The 17,473-nt window shown below is 43.0% G+C and overlaps 1 protein-coding gene across 1 annotated transcript; it reads left to right on the top strand.

Annotated features, from left to right (window-relative positions):
- Positions 1-400: 400 nt before the first annotated feature.
- Positions 401-2,720, top strand: LOC130461617 (uncharacterized). Its single transcript, XM_056829773.1, has 2 exons — positions 401-809; positions 2,659-2,720. The coding sequence occupies exons 1-2, from the start codon at positions 401-403 to the stop codon at positions 2,718-2,720; spliced, it is 471 nt and encodes a 156-aa protein (XP_056685751.1).
- The last annotated feature ends 14,753 nt before the right edge of the window (positions 2,721-17,473 follow it).

Here is a 17,473-nt window from a genome sequence, read left to right as displayed (position 1 = left end):
AGTGTGTTTTTGTAACGCTAAGTTAGGGAGTGCCTGAGTAGGACAAACTAAGCATGTGGAACAAACACTAAGCAATGCAGGGAATTCCTAACGAATCGATCAAGTCTGCTAATGAAGGCTGTTCCCAAGACGGCTGTTCCCAAGACAGCTGTTCCCAAGATGGCTGTTCCCAAGACAGCTGTTCCCAAGACGGTTGTTCCCAAGACGGTTGTTCCCAAGACGGCTGTTCCCAAGACGGTTGTTCCCAAGACGGTTGTTCCCAAGATGGCTGTTCCCAAGATGGTTGTTCCCAAGACAGCTGTTCCCAAGACGGCTGTTCCCAAAGACGGCTGTTCCTAAAAGAAGGCTGATCCTCAACGGCTGATCCTAAGCAAGTTATTAAGGGTGTTCCTCATATAGTATGAAGATCATCAAAGTTCCGGAGAAGGAACAATGCATGAAGCATTCAAGTGATGTTTCAAAAGGTGCCAACATAGAAGCTACAACATATGAGTTTATTTGTGGTCTGTGTCAGGTGGAAAATGAAAACTTGGAGCACCTTTTCTTCTCTTGCTCCTATTCTCAGGAGATTTGGAAGCAGGTTCTGCTTTCTTTAGGTGTGAATAGAACTGTGTTGCCTTGGCATGAGGAAGTTCAGATTGCAGAGAAGAAAAGCAGAAGCACACAGAAGCAAGCTTGCAAGTATAGTATAGCTTTCATTGAGTCTGTTTATTGTATTTGGTTGCAAAGAAATGCTAAGGTCTTTAGGGATCATGTTGATCCAGTTAAGACTGTTGTTAGCAACATTATGTTTAATGTTGAGTGTAGATGTCAGTAGTAGCCTCTGTGCTCATTTGCTAGCTTGTGTTGGTTAGCTAGGTGCTTGGTTGTGTCTGTTGGACAGTTGGTGTTTTCAGAGTTTGTTAACACTCTGATTACTTGGTAAATAAAGCTCATTATTATTTGCCAAAAAAAAAACATATGAGTTTATGTTTAGATTTTGTGTAAGTATTTCAATATCGTTTATGCAGAATATGAAACTAAAGGAACACGTATGTTTTAATATGTTTTAAGAAAATAGTATGTCGTAAATAAAATAAAGTTTTATAAAGCAAAAATCTTTAGGAAAATAAATAAAACGATTTTAATGAAATCAACATTGGATTCTGATTCAAGACTCCTTGTTTTCCGATAAAAGATTTTACTTGTTCCTAAAACTGCTCCCACTATTTTCTCTAAAATTGAACGTGTTAAAAGTGGTTTGAAGAAGTCTCCCTGTTTTTCTCAATCAACAAGCACGTTACTGCTCCCAGTAACTGTTAGTGGTAGTTGAGGGGAACATGGGAAACTGACCAAGCAAAGTTCGTCTATAAAAGGAAAAGGTTTTTCATTTCTCAAATCACAACTGACAACGCACAATATTTCTAAAAGAGCTTAAGAGTTTTTATCAAAAGTCAGTTTACAAAAGAGCGTGTTCCTAGAGTTTCTTTATTATTCATAAGCTTTATTGATTACTAGAAGTTTCAAATACATCGAGTTGTAATTTGGGGTACAAGGGTTGAGTGATCCTTAAAGTGACTTAGAGTCAAGTCAGTAAGAGAGTGTGAAAGGAACAAGCACTGTAATCAAAGGGGATTGCAGTGGGGAACTCGTGTTCAAGTGGAACACGAGTTATTGAGTGTGTTTTATTCGAGCGATTACAATATATAAAAGAGTTTGAGGTTTTCGCTTCTTGATAAGGATCAAGAAGTTTCCTCAGTTTTCACATTCTTTGTATTAATTTGAGAGTTGTTCCTTTAAATTCTAAATTCCGCAAAGGAACAACCTAAGTTAAAGAAAACAATTCACCCCCCCCCCCTCTTATCAGTGTTCCTACTAGAATATTAAACATTATTGTTTAATCATTCCCAATAAATGAATAGAATTCATTTTTCCATTTATTTTGTGGTTTATTAAATGATGAGTACCTTCAATTTGACGATATATTCAAGATAGACTGTCAGGACCAGTCCTGTGACTAAGTAATTTGTAGAGAGAAGGCAGAGCAAAGATAAGTTAGTTGTTGTTTGGCAAGAATTGAATGCCCTTTTACCTTGGGATCTGAGCTATTTATAGTGCTAGGGTTCCTTGGGGACTGCACCCTCAACCCTAGCTATGGGACACGTGCCCCTTGGGGATTTAGGACACATGGCCTTCGGCCTGCAATGATGAACCTTCCATATTTGGACCGGCTTTTAAAGAGAATGGGCTTAGCCAAATGGGACTCTGTCTTTATTCTGGTGGAGTAGCAGGACTTTGGGCTTTCTTTCTAGGTCTGGGCCCATCTGATCAGTATGAGTCGTAGGATGCCTCTTTGGGCTTTGTGGGAGATTTATTCAAGCCCACATCATTTGCCCCTCATGAGGAGTGAAAACAGACGTTAGTTTTCACTGCTCTTAGAGTGTCCAATAAGGTGATGACGCGTGGCAGGGGTAATCATTTCTTACCCCTCTATAAATAATTGGCCAATTTAAGTGATTACCCCCTCATTTACAGTGATCATTTGAGAGCAATAGGAGAAGGCGATTTCCGGCGTCTTATATCCACCAACATCAACCGTAGCGCCGCCACGATCTTCAAAGTCGTGTTCTTGCAGTTCTTCATCCAAGTTCTTTCATAAACTCTCTTTTGATTTATCAGGTAAAGGCTTTCTTTGGAAAAATGTGTTTGTTGATTTTGATTCTTCCGAATTTTCTTCTTAGTCTTGCATGGGTTTCGTCAAACTGAAGGCGTCATCTTGTCCCTTTGACGTCTTCTGTTTTCAAGTTTGTCCCTGTTTTGAGGCAAGTCTTGGCTTGTTGCAGGATTTAATGGCGCGAATAGAAGACGAGGAGCAGTTCGAAGGAGAATCCTCTTCTCCTATAGAGGACGTCCCGGAAAGCACCGATGTCGCGCCGGCTAGTACGTCAAGTGGGGAGGAAGGTCACCTTCATCCCAGCGCCATCTTCCCACTTCAGACGTGGCTGAACTTTCTCACCCTCGAGGGGAAGGCCTATGGGGCGTCTCTGAATCTAGGTTCGGAGTATAAATTTCGCATGCCGGCTGGCATGGACTACACCAGCTTTGGACTGGTGAAAGGAGAGTTCGCCGTTTACGGCTCGTTTTTGAAGCTGGGTATGAGATTCCCCCCTCACCCCTTTGTGGTGGAGTTGCTGGACGGCTTTAATATTGGCCTGTGCCAAATGTCCCCGAACTCCTGGGCCGGTGTGTTTGGCTATATTGCTCGCTGCGAGCTTGCAGGCATAACCCCTTCCCTTCCGGCGTCCCTAAGAATCGCCTCTATGTCCCAAGTTTCGAGAGCCGCCGCGGGCTGACTGATTCTTACGTACAAGGGGGCCTATCGGACGGTGATGGGGAAGGCGTCTAAGTGGAATCACTGGAGGAAGAAGTGGGTGGTTATCAAAACCACCAATCTGGAGATGTGTGAGAGGATGAGACGTTGGAACGTCAAGCCCAACTTCGTTGGGAAAGGTGCTTCTTTACCTCCCGTCTCCGCCGAGCTCTGGGAGCGGATCTCGTCGTTGTTCCTAGTCAAGCCGCTCGTCATCAAGGACAAGACGGCCTACATACCCGAGGGGTGGTTGCCTCATCTGGATCAACTGAGCAATCCCATTTTCCTCTCGGCTGTAGGCTTGTGTCCGTATATGCCGAGAGGTAATGTATCTATACTTCCAATTCTTCACTGTTTAATCAAAACCGCACTAATGTCTTTATTTCATTTTTTCAGACGAGGCCATGGGTAAGCTGGACGATGCCTCCAAAGGCCAAGTGGATATGACGTCTTGGTTGGCGAAGGTACTCGACGCCAGTACCTTCAAAGCTTGGAAGCGTCAGCAGGCAGCCGAGCAAGCAATTTCTGAGCAAATGGCTCCCCCTCCTGCTGAGGAGAAGGTATTGATTAAATCTTCCGACGTGATTTCCTTTGTTGTTTACTTGTTTTCATTCTTTTTTTTTAGAAGACGAGGAAGGCGACCACAGACGCGGCTCCTTCTTCCAAACGCAGGGCTGGCGGCACAGGAAAACCCGTCTTCAAGTCAGTGACGTCGAAGGCTTCTAAGGGGTTTGCCGTCCCCAAGGATGCATCCGCTTCTCCTAGCTTGGAGAAAACTGGAGGGACAGCTGATCCTCATGCGGGGATTCCTGAAGTCGTCCGCCGCAACATCCCTCTGAGGACGGCGGAGAGAGCTAGGAATTCTGGGGGTAAGTTTTACTCCAACATCGTAACCACCTGCCGTTCCTCGTCTAGCAGTTCTCTAGTTTCCCCCAGGGATTCTAAGGCCGTTGTTTTTCCCATAGAAATTCCCGGTCCTCAGAAAGACATAGATGCTGAATTGGATCAGATCCCTTCTTCAGGCGGGTTCAATTCTCATGACCGTAGGAAGATAATGACGCTGATGCGCAGTGCCATTCCTCCCCAATATGCTGAAACTCTTCCTGAGGCGGCCGAGAATATTCTTGCTGGACGTAAGTTTCGTTATACCTTTATTTTTACACACTTGTTTCTTTTTGTTTGACTTACTATTTTTGCGCCGATGTTCATTCTGCTGGACTCGCTGAAAAAGTGGCGCACTGCTTTGGTGCATGAAGAAACTCGTCACCGTCTTCTGGCCAGTTAGTGTGGTGACCAGCATTTTGCTGCACTGGAGAAGCTTCGCTTCGACAGGCGGGAACAGATTGACGCTGTGACTACCGCCCTGGCCTCTCAAAATGCTGAGAACACAGCTCGTCTCCTGCATATTGATCAGAACTTTTCTGAAATGGAGGATCTTTCCAAGAAGATCAAGGAGAAAGAGGCTGAGTTTTCTCGTCTGGAGACTCAGTTTAAAGAGTTGGAGGTTCAACTGGAGGCGGCTAGCAAGGAAGTCGCTTCGTCACAGAGCGTCCTCGACTAGTCGGCCATGCTGGGTGAGAAATCGATCCGAAGGGGTATGGAGCTTGCATGGAATGCTGAATTTGCAAGTGAACGTCCCTTCAGCTGGTTTGAGAAGTTTCTCACCTATCAGATTGAGGTGGAGAAGGCTCAAAAGGAAGGACGCACCCCTCCTGAGTTCGTGCCCAGCGAGGGTGAGGAATGAGTTCCTACGCGTCTTTGTATTTATTAATGTTTTTTTTTTTTTTTGCACATGTTCTTTTGACACCATGCTTGGTGGCTTTTGTGCATAATTGTTGTAATTATGACTAACTTTTTGGGAATGACATGATGCCCTTGTGAACGTCTTATTTCTTTTTAGCTTTCATCACATTTTTTTATGATTACGTCCGACGCCCCCAATTTGAGACGTCAGATGTCTGCCCTGGTCTTTTTGCCAAGGTCTTTTGCTACTTTATATAGCTGTGTTAGGAATGTGTAACCCCTGTGTTCTAGGTGATCAGCCTAGTGAGGGTGCTAATCTGGGCCACTTCTTAGGCCTTTAAACGACTAGTCTTTTGGGAGAGCATTAGTTTGCATTTCTCCGAGAGATTTGATAACATTCTTTTCACAAGGATTTCCCAGCAAGACCGGCTTGCAGTGAATTTTTCATTTAATGTTCAAAACATGCTACATGGTGCGTCTAGGCTCTAGACGTCTTTACAATGCATATAATCTAGACAAGTGTCAATCTAGAAAAAGTACTTCTTGAGGTTATCCGCATTCCAAGTATGCAAAATCGGACGTCCATGCATGTCTTGGATCTGGTATGTTCCGTCTCGAACCTCCTCGTAAATCTCATACGGACCTTCCCAAGTAGGGGTGAGTTTCCCTTGTTCATTGGCGCGTCCGACGGCTTCCATTTTCCTAAGCACAAAATCTCCAACTTTAAGTATTCTTCTAGAAACCCTTTTGTTGTATTCCCTCGTCATTCAAAGTTTGTATAGCTGCTGTCGTAGAGCCGCATTCCCTCTGGTTTCTGGTAAGAAATCCAAAGCCGCCTTCATCATTTCCCAATTGGCATCTTCATTAAACAACATGACGCGCGGGGTGGGTTCGCACATTTCAATGGGTAGGACGGCTTCAGCCCCATAGGCTAACAAGAATGGTGTTTCTCCTGTGGAATTTTTTGCCGTGGTCCGTATAGAACATAAAACATTGGGTAACTCGTCGGCCCATAAACCCTTTGCCTCATCAAGCTTCTTCTTCATCCCTTCAGAGATAATCTTGTTGAATGCCTCTACTTGTCCGTTAGCTTGGGGGCGTCCTACTGATGCAAAACATGCTGTGATACCATGGTCGGCCAACCAATCTTCTAATTTGGGCGTCTTGAATTGTGGCCCATTGTCGAAGACGATAGACTGAGGCACGCCAAATCTTGTGATTATGTTTTTCCAGATGAATGCTCTCACATCCTGTGCTTTAGTGTTCTTTAAAGCCTCAGCTTCTACCCATTTAGTGAAGTAATCGACGGCTACTATTACGTAACGCAGTCCTCCTGGTGCCGTCGTATAGGGGCCTAATAAGTCCATCCCCCATTTGGCAAAAGGTATAGGGCTGGTGATTGGCGTCAGTTTCTGTGCTGGTCGTCGAATTAGGCGAGCAAATCGTTGGCATTTATCACAACGCTTGACCATATTGAGGGCGTCTTCTTTGAGAGTGGGCCAATAGTATCCGGTTCTTAAAGTTTTTTCGGCCAGGGCCCTCCCTCCTATGTGGGAGCTGCATAATCCCTGATGAAGATCTTCCAGTACCTCTTGCCCCTTCTCGGGGGTTACGCAGCGGAGAAGAGGCCGTGAGAAGGCTTTTTTGTATAGTGTTCCATTCCATATCTCAAACCATGTACATTTCTTTTGTAATCTTTCTGCCTGCTTGGGGTCATCAGGGAGTACTCCATTCATTTTGAAGTTGACAATGTCATCCAGGTGGCTGTTCGGTCCAAGATGTCTATTCTCGAGGCGTCAATGCTTTTGGACTGTTTTACCTCCCAGAATACATGACGTGGCGTGTCGCAGGATGCTGAGCTTGCCAGTTTAGATAAAGCGTCTTCCTTGTTATTTTCAGACCGGGGGATGTGTTTTACTTCAAAGTTAAACAGCTGTTGAGCTTCTTGGCGGACTTTTTCCAAATATCTTATCATGGCCTCGTCCTTGGCCTCATACTCTCCTTTGACCTGACTGACAATTAATTGCGAGTCAGACAAAACCAGGACGTCTGTTGCCCCTGCGGCTCTGCTCATCTGAATTCCACATATCAGGGCTTCGTATTCAGCCTCGTTGTTTGACGCCTGAAAGTTAAATCGCATTGCATATTCATAGATATCTCCTTCTGGTGACTCACAGATAATGTCGGCTCCTGACCCGTTCTGAGTGGCAGAGCCGTCCACATGTACTATCCACTGGGTTTTTTCATTCGTCAAATAGGGTGGCTTGGTCAGTTCCGCAATGAAGTCAGCAAATGCCTGTCCCTTTATTGCCTTCCTCGATTCATACGAGATATCAAACGCGTGAAGCTCAATTGCCAAATTGAGCATTCTTCCTGACGCTTCAAGGTTGGTGAAAGGCCGCTTAAGCGGTTGATCCGTGTATACTACCAATCGATGGGCCAGGAAATATGGACGAAGCTTCTTACTAGCCAAGAACAAAGCAAAACCAAATTTTTCGACTGTTGGATATTTGAGTTCAGCATTCTGCAACATGTGACTGACAAAGTACACAGGTAGTTGCGTTCCATCCCTCTCTGGAAGAAAGACGCCGCTTAGCGCGTATTCTGAGATGGCAAGGTACAGATACAAAACTTCCTCCAAGAGAGGGCTGACCAGCCGTGGCAAAGTGTGCAGATGTTCTTTTAGGCGGAGGAAGGCAGCCTCAGCTTGCGTCGTCCACTCAAACTGGGTGCCCTTTTTGATGGTACTGAAAAAGTAGTGACACTTGTCTCCAGCTCTAGATAAGAATCGTCCCAAGGCGGCGAGACACCCAGTGAGGCGTTGCACGTCTTTAACCATCCTTGGCGACGTCATATTAATGACCGCTTGCACTTTGTCCGGATTTGCTTCAATGCCCCTTTCGTCAATCAGGAAGCCAAGGAACTTGCCAGAAGATACCCCAAATATGCACTTCTTGGGATTGAGTCTCATCTGGTATGTCCTGATGGTTTCAAAGGTTTCTCTCAAGTCGTCAAGGTGATCCTTCTTCTGCTTGCTTTTTACAATCATGTCGTCAATATAGGCTTCTATATTCTTCCCCAGCTGCTTTACGAAAACTGTGTTTACCAACCGTTGAAAGGTAGCAGGGGCATTTTTTAAACCGAACGGCATTACTTTGTAGCAGTACAATCCTTGTTCCGTGACGAAAGACGTCTTCTCGTGATCTTCGGGCCATAATGGGATCTGGTGGAATCCGGATTAGGCGTCCATAAAGCTCATCATGGCATGTCCGACGGTGGAGTCGGCGAGTCGGTCTATCTTCGGCAGTGGGAAGCTGTCTTTAGGGCATGCTTTATTGAGATCAGTGTAATCAACACACATTCTCCACGTCCCATTGGGCTTGGGTACCAGGACTACGTTGGCTACCCAGTCTGGGTACTGGCATGGGCGTATGAAGCCTGCATCCATTAGTTTCTTAACCTCGGCAGCGGCGGCCAAATTTCTTGCTTCTCCATGATTCCTCTTCTTTTGTCGTACTGGCTTCACAGCACTGTCCACATTCAACTTATGCACGGCCACCGCCGGGCCTATACCGGGCATCTCCTCTACCGTGAAGGCAAATATCTCCTTGTATTCTTGGAGTAGTTGCACTAATGCTGCTGATATGGGGTCGTCAGGGTGGACCCCAATGGGGACTGTTCGAGACGGATCCGCTAAGTCCAGAATTATATCAGAAAGTGCTCCCACTGGCTCAGGTCGTCTTTCTGCATTGTGCTCTGTCGGTATTTCCCGGGTTTTTGGGCGGCTTGCTAGAGGTTTAGTTTGTTCCTTTCCCTTTGGAGAAGCTCCCCAGGCCGTTGGCTCCAATGTCGATAAGTAACAATCCCTGGCTAACTGTTGATTTCCATAGAGAGATCCAACGCGTCCGTTGCTTCCAACAAATTTTACCAACAGTAAATGAGGGACGATCACAGCTTTTAGGTCGTTGAGTGTTGGACGACCAAGTATGATGTTGAATGTGGTGAGGTTTGCCACTATTATAAACCTGATGACAACTTCTTTGATTACTGGGGGAATTCCAAAAGAAGCCGGCAGCAAAATGGAGCCAATTGGACGAACGATGCTCCCCCCGAATCCTACCAAGGGCCCGTAAACTTTTTCTATGTCTTTTGGATTGTGCCTTAATTTCCGCAGGCATTGCAGAATGATAATGTCAGACGAGCTTCCCGTATCCACCAGTACTCTCTTTACCTTAAGATTAGCCACCTTAACCTCTATAACCAGAGGATCATCATCATATGGCACGGCCGCCCTTCTATAGTCGTCTTCGGAAATTTCTACAGAGGGTAGGTTCTTCTGTGCTGGGCGAAGATGAGGTGGACCTTTTTGCCTTCCCTCCTTACATGGTTCTCCTGCCGCTATTCCTCCTGATATATATTACCATAACTCTTTCGTTTGAATACTTAGAGGTGGGGCTCGCTTCTTTATGTGCGTCCTCTAGATGGACGTACTGGCAAAGGTGCCCTTCAGCCACGCGATCAGTTAATATCTTCCTCAACATCCGACAACTTTGGGTGTCATGCCCTTCGTCGTTGTGAAAAGCACAGAAAGGTACTTGTGGGCAGGAGGTGGACGATCGTCGGAGGGACGGTTCTTGAAGGAAATAATGCCCTTGGTCCAAGTATGCATTCTATGTTAAGTCTAATAAATGCGGTTCAGTATTAATTAACAAGTTAATAATTCAGTGAGATCAAGTGAGCTGAATGCCTAGCTAGAGGCCGCTTCAGTTCAAGTGGAATTAATGATATTAATCCACAGCTTACTCTTGACTGAACCCGTAGGGTCACACAAATAGTACGTAAACGGATCAAGTATTTAGTAGCATTAAATACTCCATCTATGAATATTCGGAACCGACGGATCTTGGTTTCAGTGGGAGCTAAGATCGTCACAGGCAAGGAATGAATACTCCGGAAACGATGATATTGCCGGAAACGGAAATATGGATCGTATCGGAAATATAAATATTATCCAAGTCGTAGATGTTGCCGGAAACGGAAACATGGTACGTGTCGGAAAATATTATCGGAAATGGAAATATTGCCAGAATCGGAAATATTGCCGGAAACGGAAATATTGTCAGAATCGGAAATATTACAGGAATCGGAAAATAATTCCGGAAACGGAAATATTAAATATTTGTTCGAAACGGAAATTAATTCCGGAATCGGAAATATTAAATATTGTTCGTATCGGAAATGAATTCCGGAATCGGAAAATTTAATCGGAAGCGCATCGTACGAATAAGCATCGGACGAGGCCTGCCGGACGAGGCCCAGCACGAAGCCAGGCCATCGCCCAGCAAGCCAAGCGCGCCGCACAAACAGCCACGCCAGGCCCAGCGCAAGGCCAGGCCCAGCAGGCTGCGCGCAGCGCGCAGCGCGCACAGCGCACAGCGCGCACAGCACGCGCAGCGCGCAGCGCGCGCGGGCGCTGAGTGGGCTGCTGCTCGCGCGCACGCATGGGGCCCATCGTGGCTGCCGTGCGTGTGTGTGCAAGTGTTTGTGTTCGTGCACGTTTCCTAAAACATGCAGAGTTCGGTTAATGATTAAATTCCTAATTCTATTTGATAAATTAATTAAATTAGAGTTCTTGTAGGATTCTAGGTTTAATTAATTTGTATCTGAATAGGATTTCGATTCCCTTTCCATACCGCTATAAATATGAGGCTAGGGCTCACAATTTATAACACAAGTTTCAAAGTATTCAAAGTGAGTTTTTGAGAGAAAAATTCAGTCACACATTTGCCTATAAAGTGCCGAAAATAATAGTACCTTAAGGGCGATTCTAGTTGGTCAATCTTAAGGCGGATCCGGACGTGCTGTGGACTATCTACGGAGGGACGACACTTGGAGTCCTAAAGACTTGTTCTTGTTCGGTTCGGGCGCAGCTAGGGAAGGCACGCAACAAAGAGTATGCATCTAATCTATGCTAAATGATTATGTGTAAATAATATGTTTTCCTGGGTTTATGGTTTTTCCGCATGATTTATGAATTGTCATATGTATCATAACCTAACAGTGGTATCACGAGCCCCTTATTATTTTCATAATCTAAATTGCATGAACATGGTTAAATATTACAAATTTGCAAGAATTAAAAGGGGTGATTAATTTTCGTAATTGTTAATTAATTGCAAATTGCGTTTATTTAATTATACGTACGCAGTTTTTCGGCAGTTTCTTCGTTACTCATCCGAATTGAGTGATTTTTGTGTCAATTCCGCATGTAAAAGGCATTCTAAAATTTTGACAAAAATAGTATTTTTCTGCCGAACCCAGAATTCTCAAATTCGAAGCCTAACTATGACTTTTCGAAGGTTTTAGTTTTTCGAATGCAAAATTTCGTAAATTTAAGATGTTAAATTAAATATTTGCGATTCTTGTTGATAAATCTTGAATTTTTGATTGACCTACTACATATGTTTAACAAGTTTGAATGCCTAGTCTTGTTAATTATGAAATCTAATTATTAATTATGATTAATTTGTTGAAAATTAGAATAATTTAGAATTAATTTGATTTTCATAATTAATTGTAATTTAATTAGAAACCTATGATTAAAAACCACCATAAAAATTGTAAATTTACGATAAATTTTAAATTTTTATGACCTAGACTTGAATCCATAACAAACGGAAATCAATTGGATAATAAATTTTCGATTTTTCGCCCTAAAATTATGAAATTAATATTATTTATTAATTTGTCATTAATTTTAAATATAAATTTTAAATTTTTATGCGATTCGTTCATATAACTTGCACGCACGAAGCAATGGACGCTTCATGTTACCCTTAAGGGATGTTGTATAATGCGGGCATGCGACGACGAGCAAGGGAGCTCGTCGCCCATGCGGCACGAATGCAATGAGCAAGGGCGTAGTGCACGAGCACAAGGCAGCAGCCCTGCCTTGTGTCGTGTGCCACGACCAATCGACGAATGGGCATGGGCGTAGGGCGAGCCAAGGCAGTCGCGTGTGGGCAGCAAGCGAGCTGCGCCACAACGCGCGCTGCCTCGCACAAGAGCGCGCAGCCTCGCGCGCAGCGAGCGCAAGCTCGCGTGCCACGAGCGCTGCGCCTAGCATTGCTCGCGCGCACAGCGAGCGATGTCGCCCGCACAGCGAGCGATGTCGCCCGCCCATCGAGCGATGTCGCGCGCCCAGCGAGCGATGGCTCGCGCGCCCAGCGAGCGATGTCGCGCGCGCACTGCGAGCGATAGCCCGCGTGCGATGAGCGCTGGCGCGCGCAGCGAGCACCAATGCGTGCGGAGGCTTGCGATAGGGATGCAGCAGCTATGCGACGAGCGCATGGGCTGCGCGCGCATGGCCAGCGATGGCTGTGTGCGTGCGGCCCATGGGCGTGCTACGCGTAGGGTGTTTGCGTTACGATTAGATCGTTTTGAATGTTTAATTTGAAAATTTCAGTTCACGTAATTTTAATTAATTTTAAAATTAATAATTTAAATTATTTTCTTGGATTTTAATTTTGAATATTATAATTATAATAAATGTTATTTATTCTAATTATTTTACTAAAATTAAAATCATGAATTAATTTAAATGCGACTGAAATTAAATTAAACTTTTTGGATTCAATTATAAATTTATATGAGCTTTAAATTTTAATTAAATTTGTATGTTTCCGGTTAGACTAGAAATACATTTTTATGTTTAAAATTGGTAAAGCATATGATTTTATTGGTTTAAGTGGGAGCGCTTTTTAGTCATAAACTCTTGATTAGGTCTACAAATCCTTAAGGTTAAAACAACTTGATTAGAATTAATAAGGACTGAATAATTGGTAGATTATTGGTGCCCTTGATTAATTGCTGCAAATGTTTACGTGATGCATAATGTGTTTTACTAACCAGCTATGTGGGCCATTCATGATAATGAATGGGTGAATGGTATATATTGTATATGTACTGTTTTGCAGGTTATGAAGTGACTAGTATGGCCAAATAGGATAGAAAATATGGTCTGCGTACCATTAATTTGAATGTAATTGGTCTAAAGTACCAAAGTTATTTTTCAATTCAAATATGGTCTGCGAACCATCAAATAGTTGTAATTAGTTATAGCTTATCCTATTTGAAGAAAATGGTGCCTCCCACGGAGATTTTCAAGACGGACTTTGAAGTCAAAGCTTCAAGATGAAGTCGGGCCATACTAGATCACAAATATCTTATGCATGTTTTAAGTTATTTATTGTTTTAAATATGTCTTAAAATGCATGAGATCAAAAGCTTGATTATGTTGCATGATTAAGGATTTTAGTTCATTTAAAATCTAACCAACATAGTAAGAGCCTTAAGTTCCAAACTTAAAAATTGAGTTAAAAGGTGCCATGCCAAAATATACACTTGCTTGGATATCCTTTACATCAATCTAGTAATAGTTTTCGCTCAGCGAGGTGTTACTTATTGGTCCTAAAGGGGCAAGGTACACAAATAATTGTGAGTACATGTTAGTTTTGGTGAAACTCAACGATATAAGTAAGGAGTCCTTTTATGTCGTGGCAAATTCGATAGGTTTACCTAATAAGTTCTTAGACGTACCTATCAACCAAGAATAGTTTCTAGACTATTAGCAAAAAGCTTTTGCTTACCTAAGATGTTCTAGGATTAAGTCGACAAACTGTGCTTAGTTCTTCAATGATTTTAGGATCTTGGAATCATTTTATTCACACCTGCCGGAACACATAAATTGAAAAAAATGCTTAATAAACATTGAATTATGCATGTATGCTAGAATTTAAGTTTATTAAGAGAAACTGTGAATGGTTATTTATTTGTTTATTCTTTTCAATTGTAGTTTTTAATATGGCAAACAACAATTCATTCAACATTCGATCAATTCTCGAAAAGGAGAAGTTGAACGGGAAAAACTTCCTTGACTGGCAAAGGAACTTGCAAATAGTTCTTATGCAGGAAGAAAAGGAGTATGTCCTAGATGAGGCGATGCCCGAAGCTGCAGGCGACGGGGTCACTCAGGCAGCCCTCAATCGTTGGATTGATGCCAACAAGGATGTGAAATGTCTAATGCTCGCCACCATGAGTGCGGATCTGCAGAAAACGTTCATCAACTCAGATGCTTTCACAATCATTAGTGAGTTGAAGAACATGTTCCAAGATCTGGCTCGAGTCGAAAGATTCGAGACTCATAGGCAAATTCTTGAGACCAAGCTTAAGAAAGGCGAGCCCGTAAGTCCACATGTTCTCAAAATGATTGGACTCATTGAGAATATGAGTCGGCTGGATCAGCAATTTTCTCAGGAAATGGCTATAGACACCATCCTCCATTCTCTTCATAGCGGGTATGATCAGTTCAAACTGAACTACAGTATGAATAGTCTGGACAAAACGCTCACTGAGCTTCACGGTATGCTGAAGACCGCTGAAAAGACGCTCAAAAGTGATAAGCAGGATGTGCTTATGGTGCGTGGGGGCAAGTTCAAGAAATCTGGAAAGAAGAGGAATGCTAAGAAAGGTGGCAACAAAGCCAGCCCAACTAAGCAAACTGGCGCCAAATCTGCAAGGAGAAAGGTCAGTCAACCCACTTCTGAATCCGAATGCTTCTACTGCAAGAAGAAGGGGCATTGGAAGAGAGATTGCTTGAAGCTAAAGGAAGATCAGAAGAACGGAACAGTCGTTCCATCTTCAGGTATTTTCGTTATAGACTGTATACTTGCTAATTCAACTTCTTGGGTATTAGATACAGGTTGTGGCTCACACTTATGTTATAATCCACAGGGACTAAGAAGAAGTAGAAAGTTAAGCAAGGGTGAAGTCGACCTACGAGTGGGAAATGGAGCACGGATTGCTGCATTAGCTGTAGGAACTTACTATTTGTCGTTGCCCTCCGGGCTAGTTTTGGAACTGGAAGAATGTTTCCATGTTCCAAGTCTTACTAAAAACATCATTTCAGTTTCTTGCTTAGATGCTAAGGGATTTTCCTTTATAATAAAAGACAATAGTTGTTCGTTTTATTTTAAAGAGATGTTTTATGGATCTGCTAGATTAGTCAATGGACTTTATTTATTAGATCACGACAAACAAGTATATAACATAAATACCAAAAAGGCCAAAAAGGATGATTCAGATCTCACCTATCTGTGGCATTGTCGATTAGGCCATATAAACTTGAAACGCTTAGAAAGACTTCAAAGAGAAGGAATTCTAGAACCATTTGACTTAGAGGATTATGGTAAATGCGAATCATGTTTACTTGGCAAAATGACAAAGCAACCTTTCTCTAAAGTTGGAGAAAGAGCAAATGAACTATTGGGTTTAATCCATACAGATGTATGTGGACCAATGAGTACAAATGCTAGAGGTGGTTTCAGCTACTTTATCACTTTCACTGATGACTTCAGTAGGTATGGTTATGTCTACCTAATGAAGCATAAGTCTGAATCCTTTGACAAATTCAAGGAATTTCAGAGTGAAGTAGAGAATCAATTAGGCAAGAAGATTAAGGCACTGCGGTCTGATAGAGGCGGTGAATATCTGAGCTATGAATTTGATGACCATCTGAAAGAATGTGGAATTCTATCAGAATTGACTCCTCCTGGAACACCACAATGGAACGGTGTGTCAGAACGGAGGAACAGAACCTTGCTAGACATGGTCAGGTCAATGATGGGTCAGGCCGAACTTCCATTAGAATTTTGGGGACATGCACTAAATACAGCTGCACTCACTATAAATAGAGCTCCGTCTAAAGCTGTCGAAAAGACTCCATACGAATTATGGTTTGGAAAGCCTCCAAATGTGTCTTTTCTTAAGATTTAGGGATGTGAAGTATACGTCAAACGATTAATTTCAGACAAACTTCATCCAAAATCTGACAAATGTATCCTTGTGGGCTATCCAAAGGAAACAAAGGGGTATTACTTCTACAATACATCTGAGAACAAAGTGTTTGTTGCTCGAGATGGTGTCTTTTTGGAGAAGGATCACATTTCCAAAATGACAAGTGGGAGAAAAGTAGACCTCGAAGAAATTCGAGTCGAACAACAAACTCTAGAGAATGCTCAAGATGACATTCAGGATGAAACTCAGAGATCTTTAGAAGAATCTGGTGAGAATCATGGTCAATCTAGATATGTTACCCCGCGTAGATCGCAAAGATATAGATCTCAACCGGAAAGGTACTTAGGTATTTTGACGAACGAGAGCTATGACGTTCTATTACTTGAAAGTGATGAACCTGCGACTTACAAGCAAGCTATGACGAGCCCTAGCTCCAAGCAATGGCAAGAAGCCATGCAATCTGAATTAGACTCCATGTCTGAAAACCAAGTATGGGATTTGGTCGATTTGCCAGATGGCTACCAAGCCATTGGAAGCAAATGGGTTTTCAAACTGAAAAAGGACAAGGATGGGAAACTTGAAGTTTTCAAAGCTTGATTGGTTGCAAAAGGTTACAGGCAAGTCCACGGTGTGGATTACGATGAAACCTTTTCACCAGTTGCAATGCTAAAGTCTATTCGAATAATGTTAGCAATCGCTGCATATTACGATTACGAAATATGGCAGATGGATGTCAAAACTGCTTTCTTAAACGGCATTTTAACAGAAACTGTGTTTATGACACAGCCTGAAGGTTTTGAGGATCCAAAGAATGCTAAAAAGGTATGCAAGCTAAAGAAGTCAATCTACGGATTGAAGCAGGCATCCAGGAGCTGGAAGATACGTTTTGATGAAGCAGTCAGTGACTTTGGTTTCATCAAGAACGCGGACGAATCTTGTGTATACAAGAAGGTCAGTGGGAGCAAAATTGCTTTCCTAGTATTATATGTCGACGACATATTGCTTATCGGAAATGACATTCCTATGTTGAACTCCGTCAAGATTTGGCTTGGGAAATGTTTTTCGATGAAGGATCTAGGAGAAGCACAGTACATATTGGGCATCAAGATTTACAGAGATAGATCTAAAAAGATGATTGGACTTAGTCAAAGCACTTATATCAATAAGGTGCTTGATAGGTTCAAGATGGCGGACTCCAAGCGAGGCTACCTACCCATGTCTCATGGAATGACTCTAAGCAAGACTCAGTGCCCAAAAACACTTGATGAGCGTAGACGAATGAATGGGATTCCATATGCATCATTGATTGGTTCAATAATGTATGCTATGATATGTACACGCCCGGATGTTGCGTACGCACTCAGTGCTACGAGCAGATACCAGTCAGACCCAGGAGAGGCGCATTGGACTGCTGCCAAGAATATTCTGAAGTACCTGAAAAGGCGCAAAGATGACTTCCTGGTCTATGGTGGAGATGATGAATTAATTGTTAAAGGCTATACGGACGCAAGTTTCCAAACCGACAAA

This window comes from Spinacia oleracea, chromosome 5 (assembly GCF_020520425.1).
Source record: "Spinacia oleracea cultivar Varoflay chromosome 5, BTI_SOV_V1, whole genome shotgun sequence".
Classification (NCBI taxonomy): domain Eukaryota; kingdom Viridiplantae; phylum Streptophyta; class Magnoliopsida; order Caryophyllales; family Amaranthaceae; genus Spinacia; species Spinacia oleracea.
Note: the sequence above shows the minus strand (reverse complement) of the source record. Positions and strands in the feature narration are given on the sequence as shown.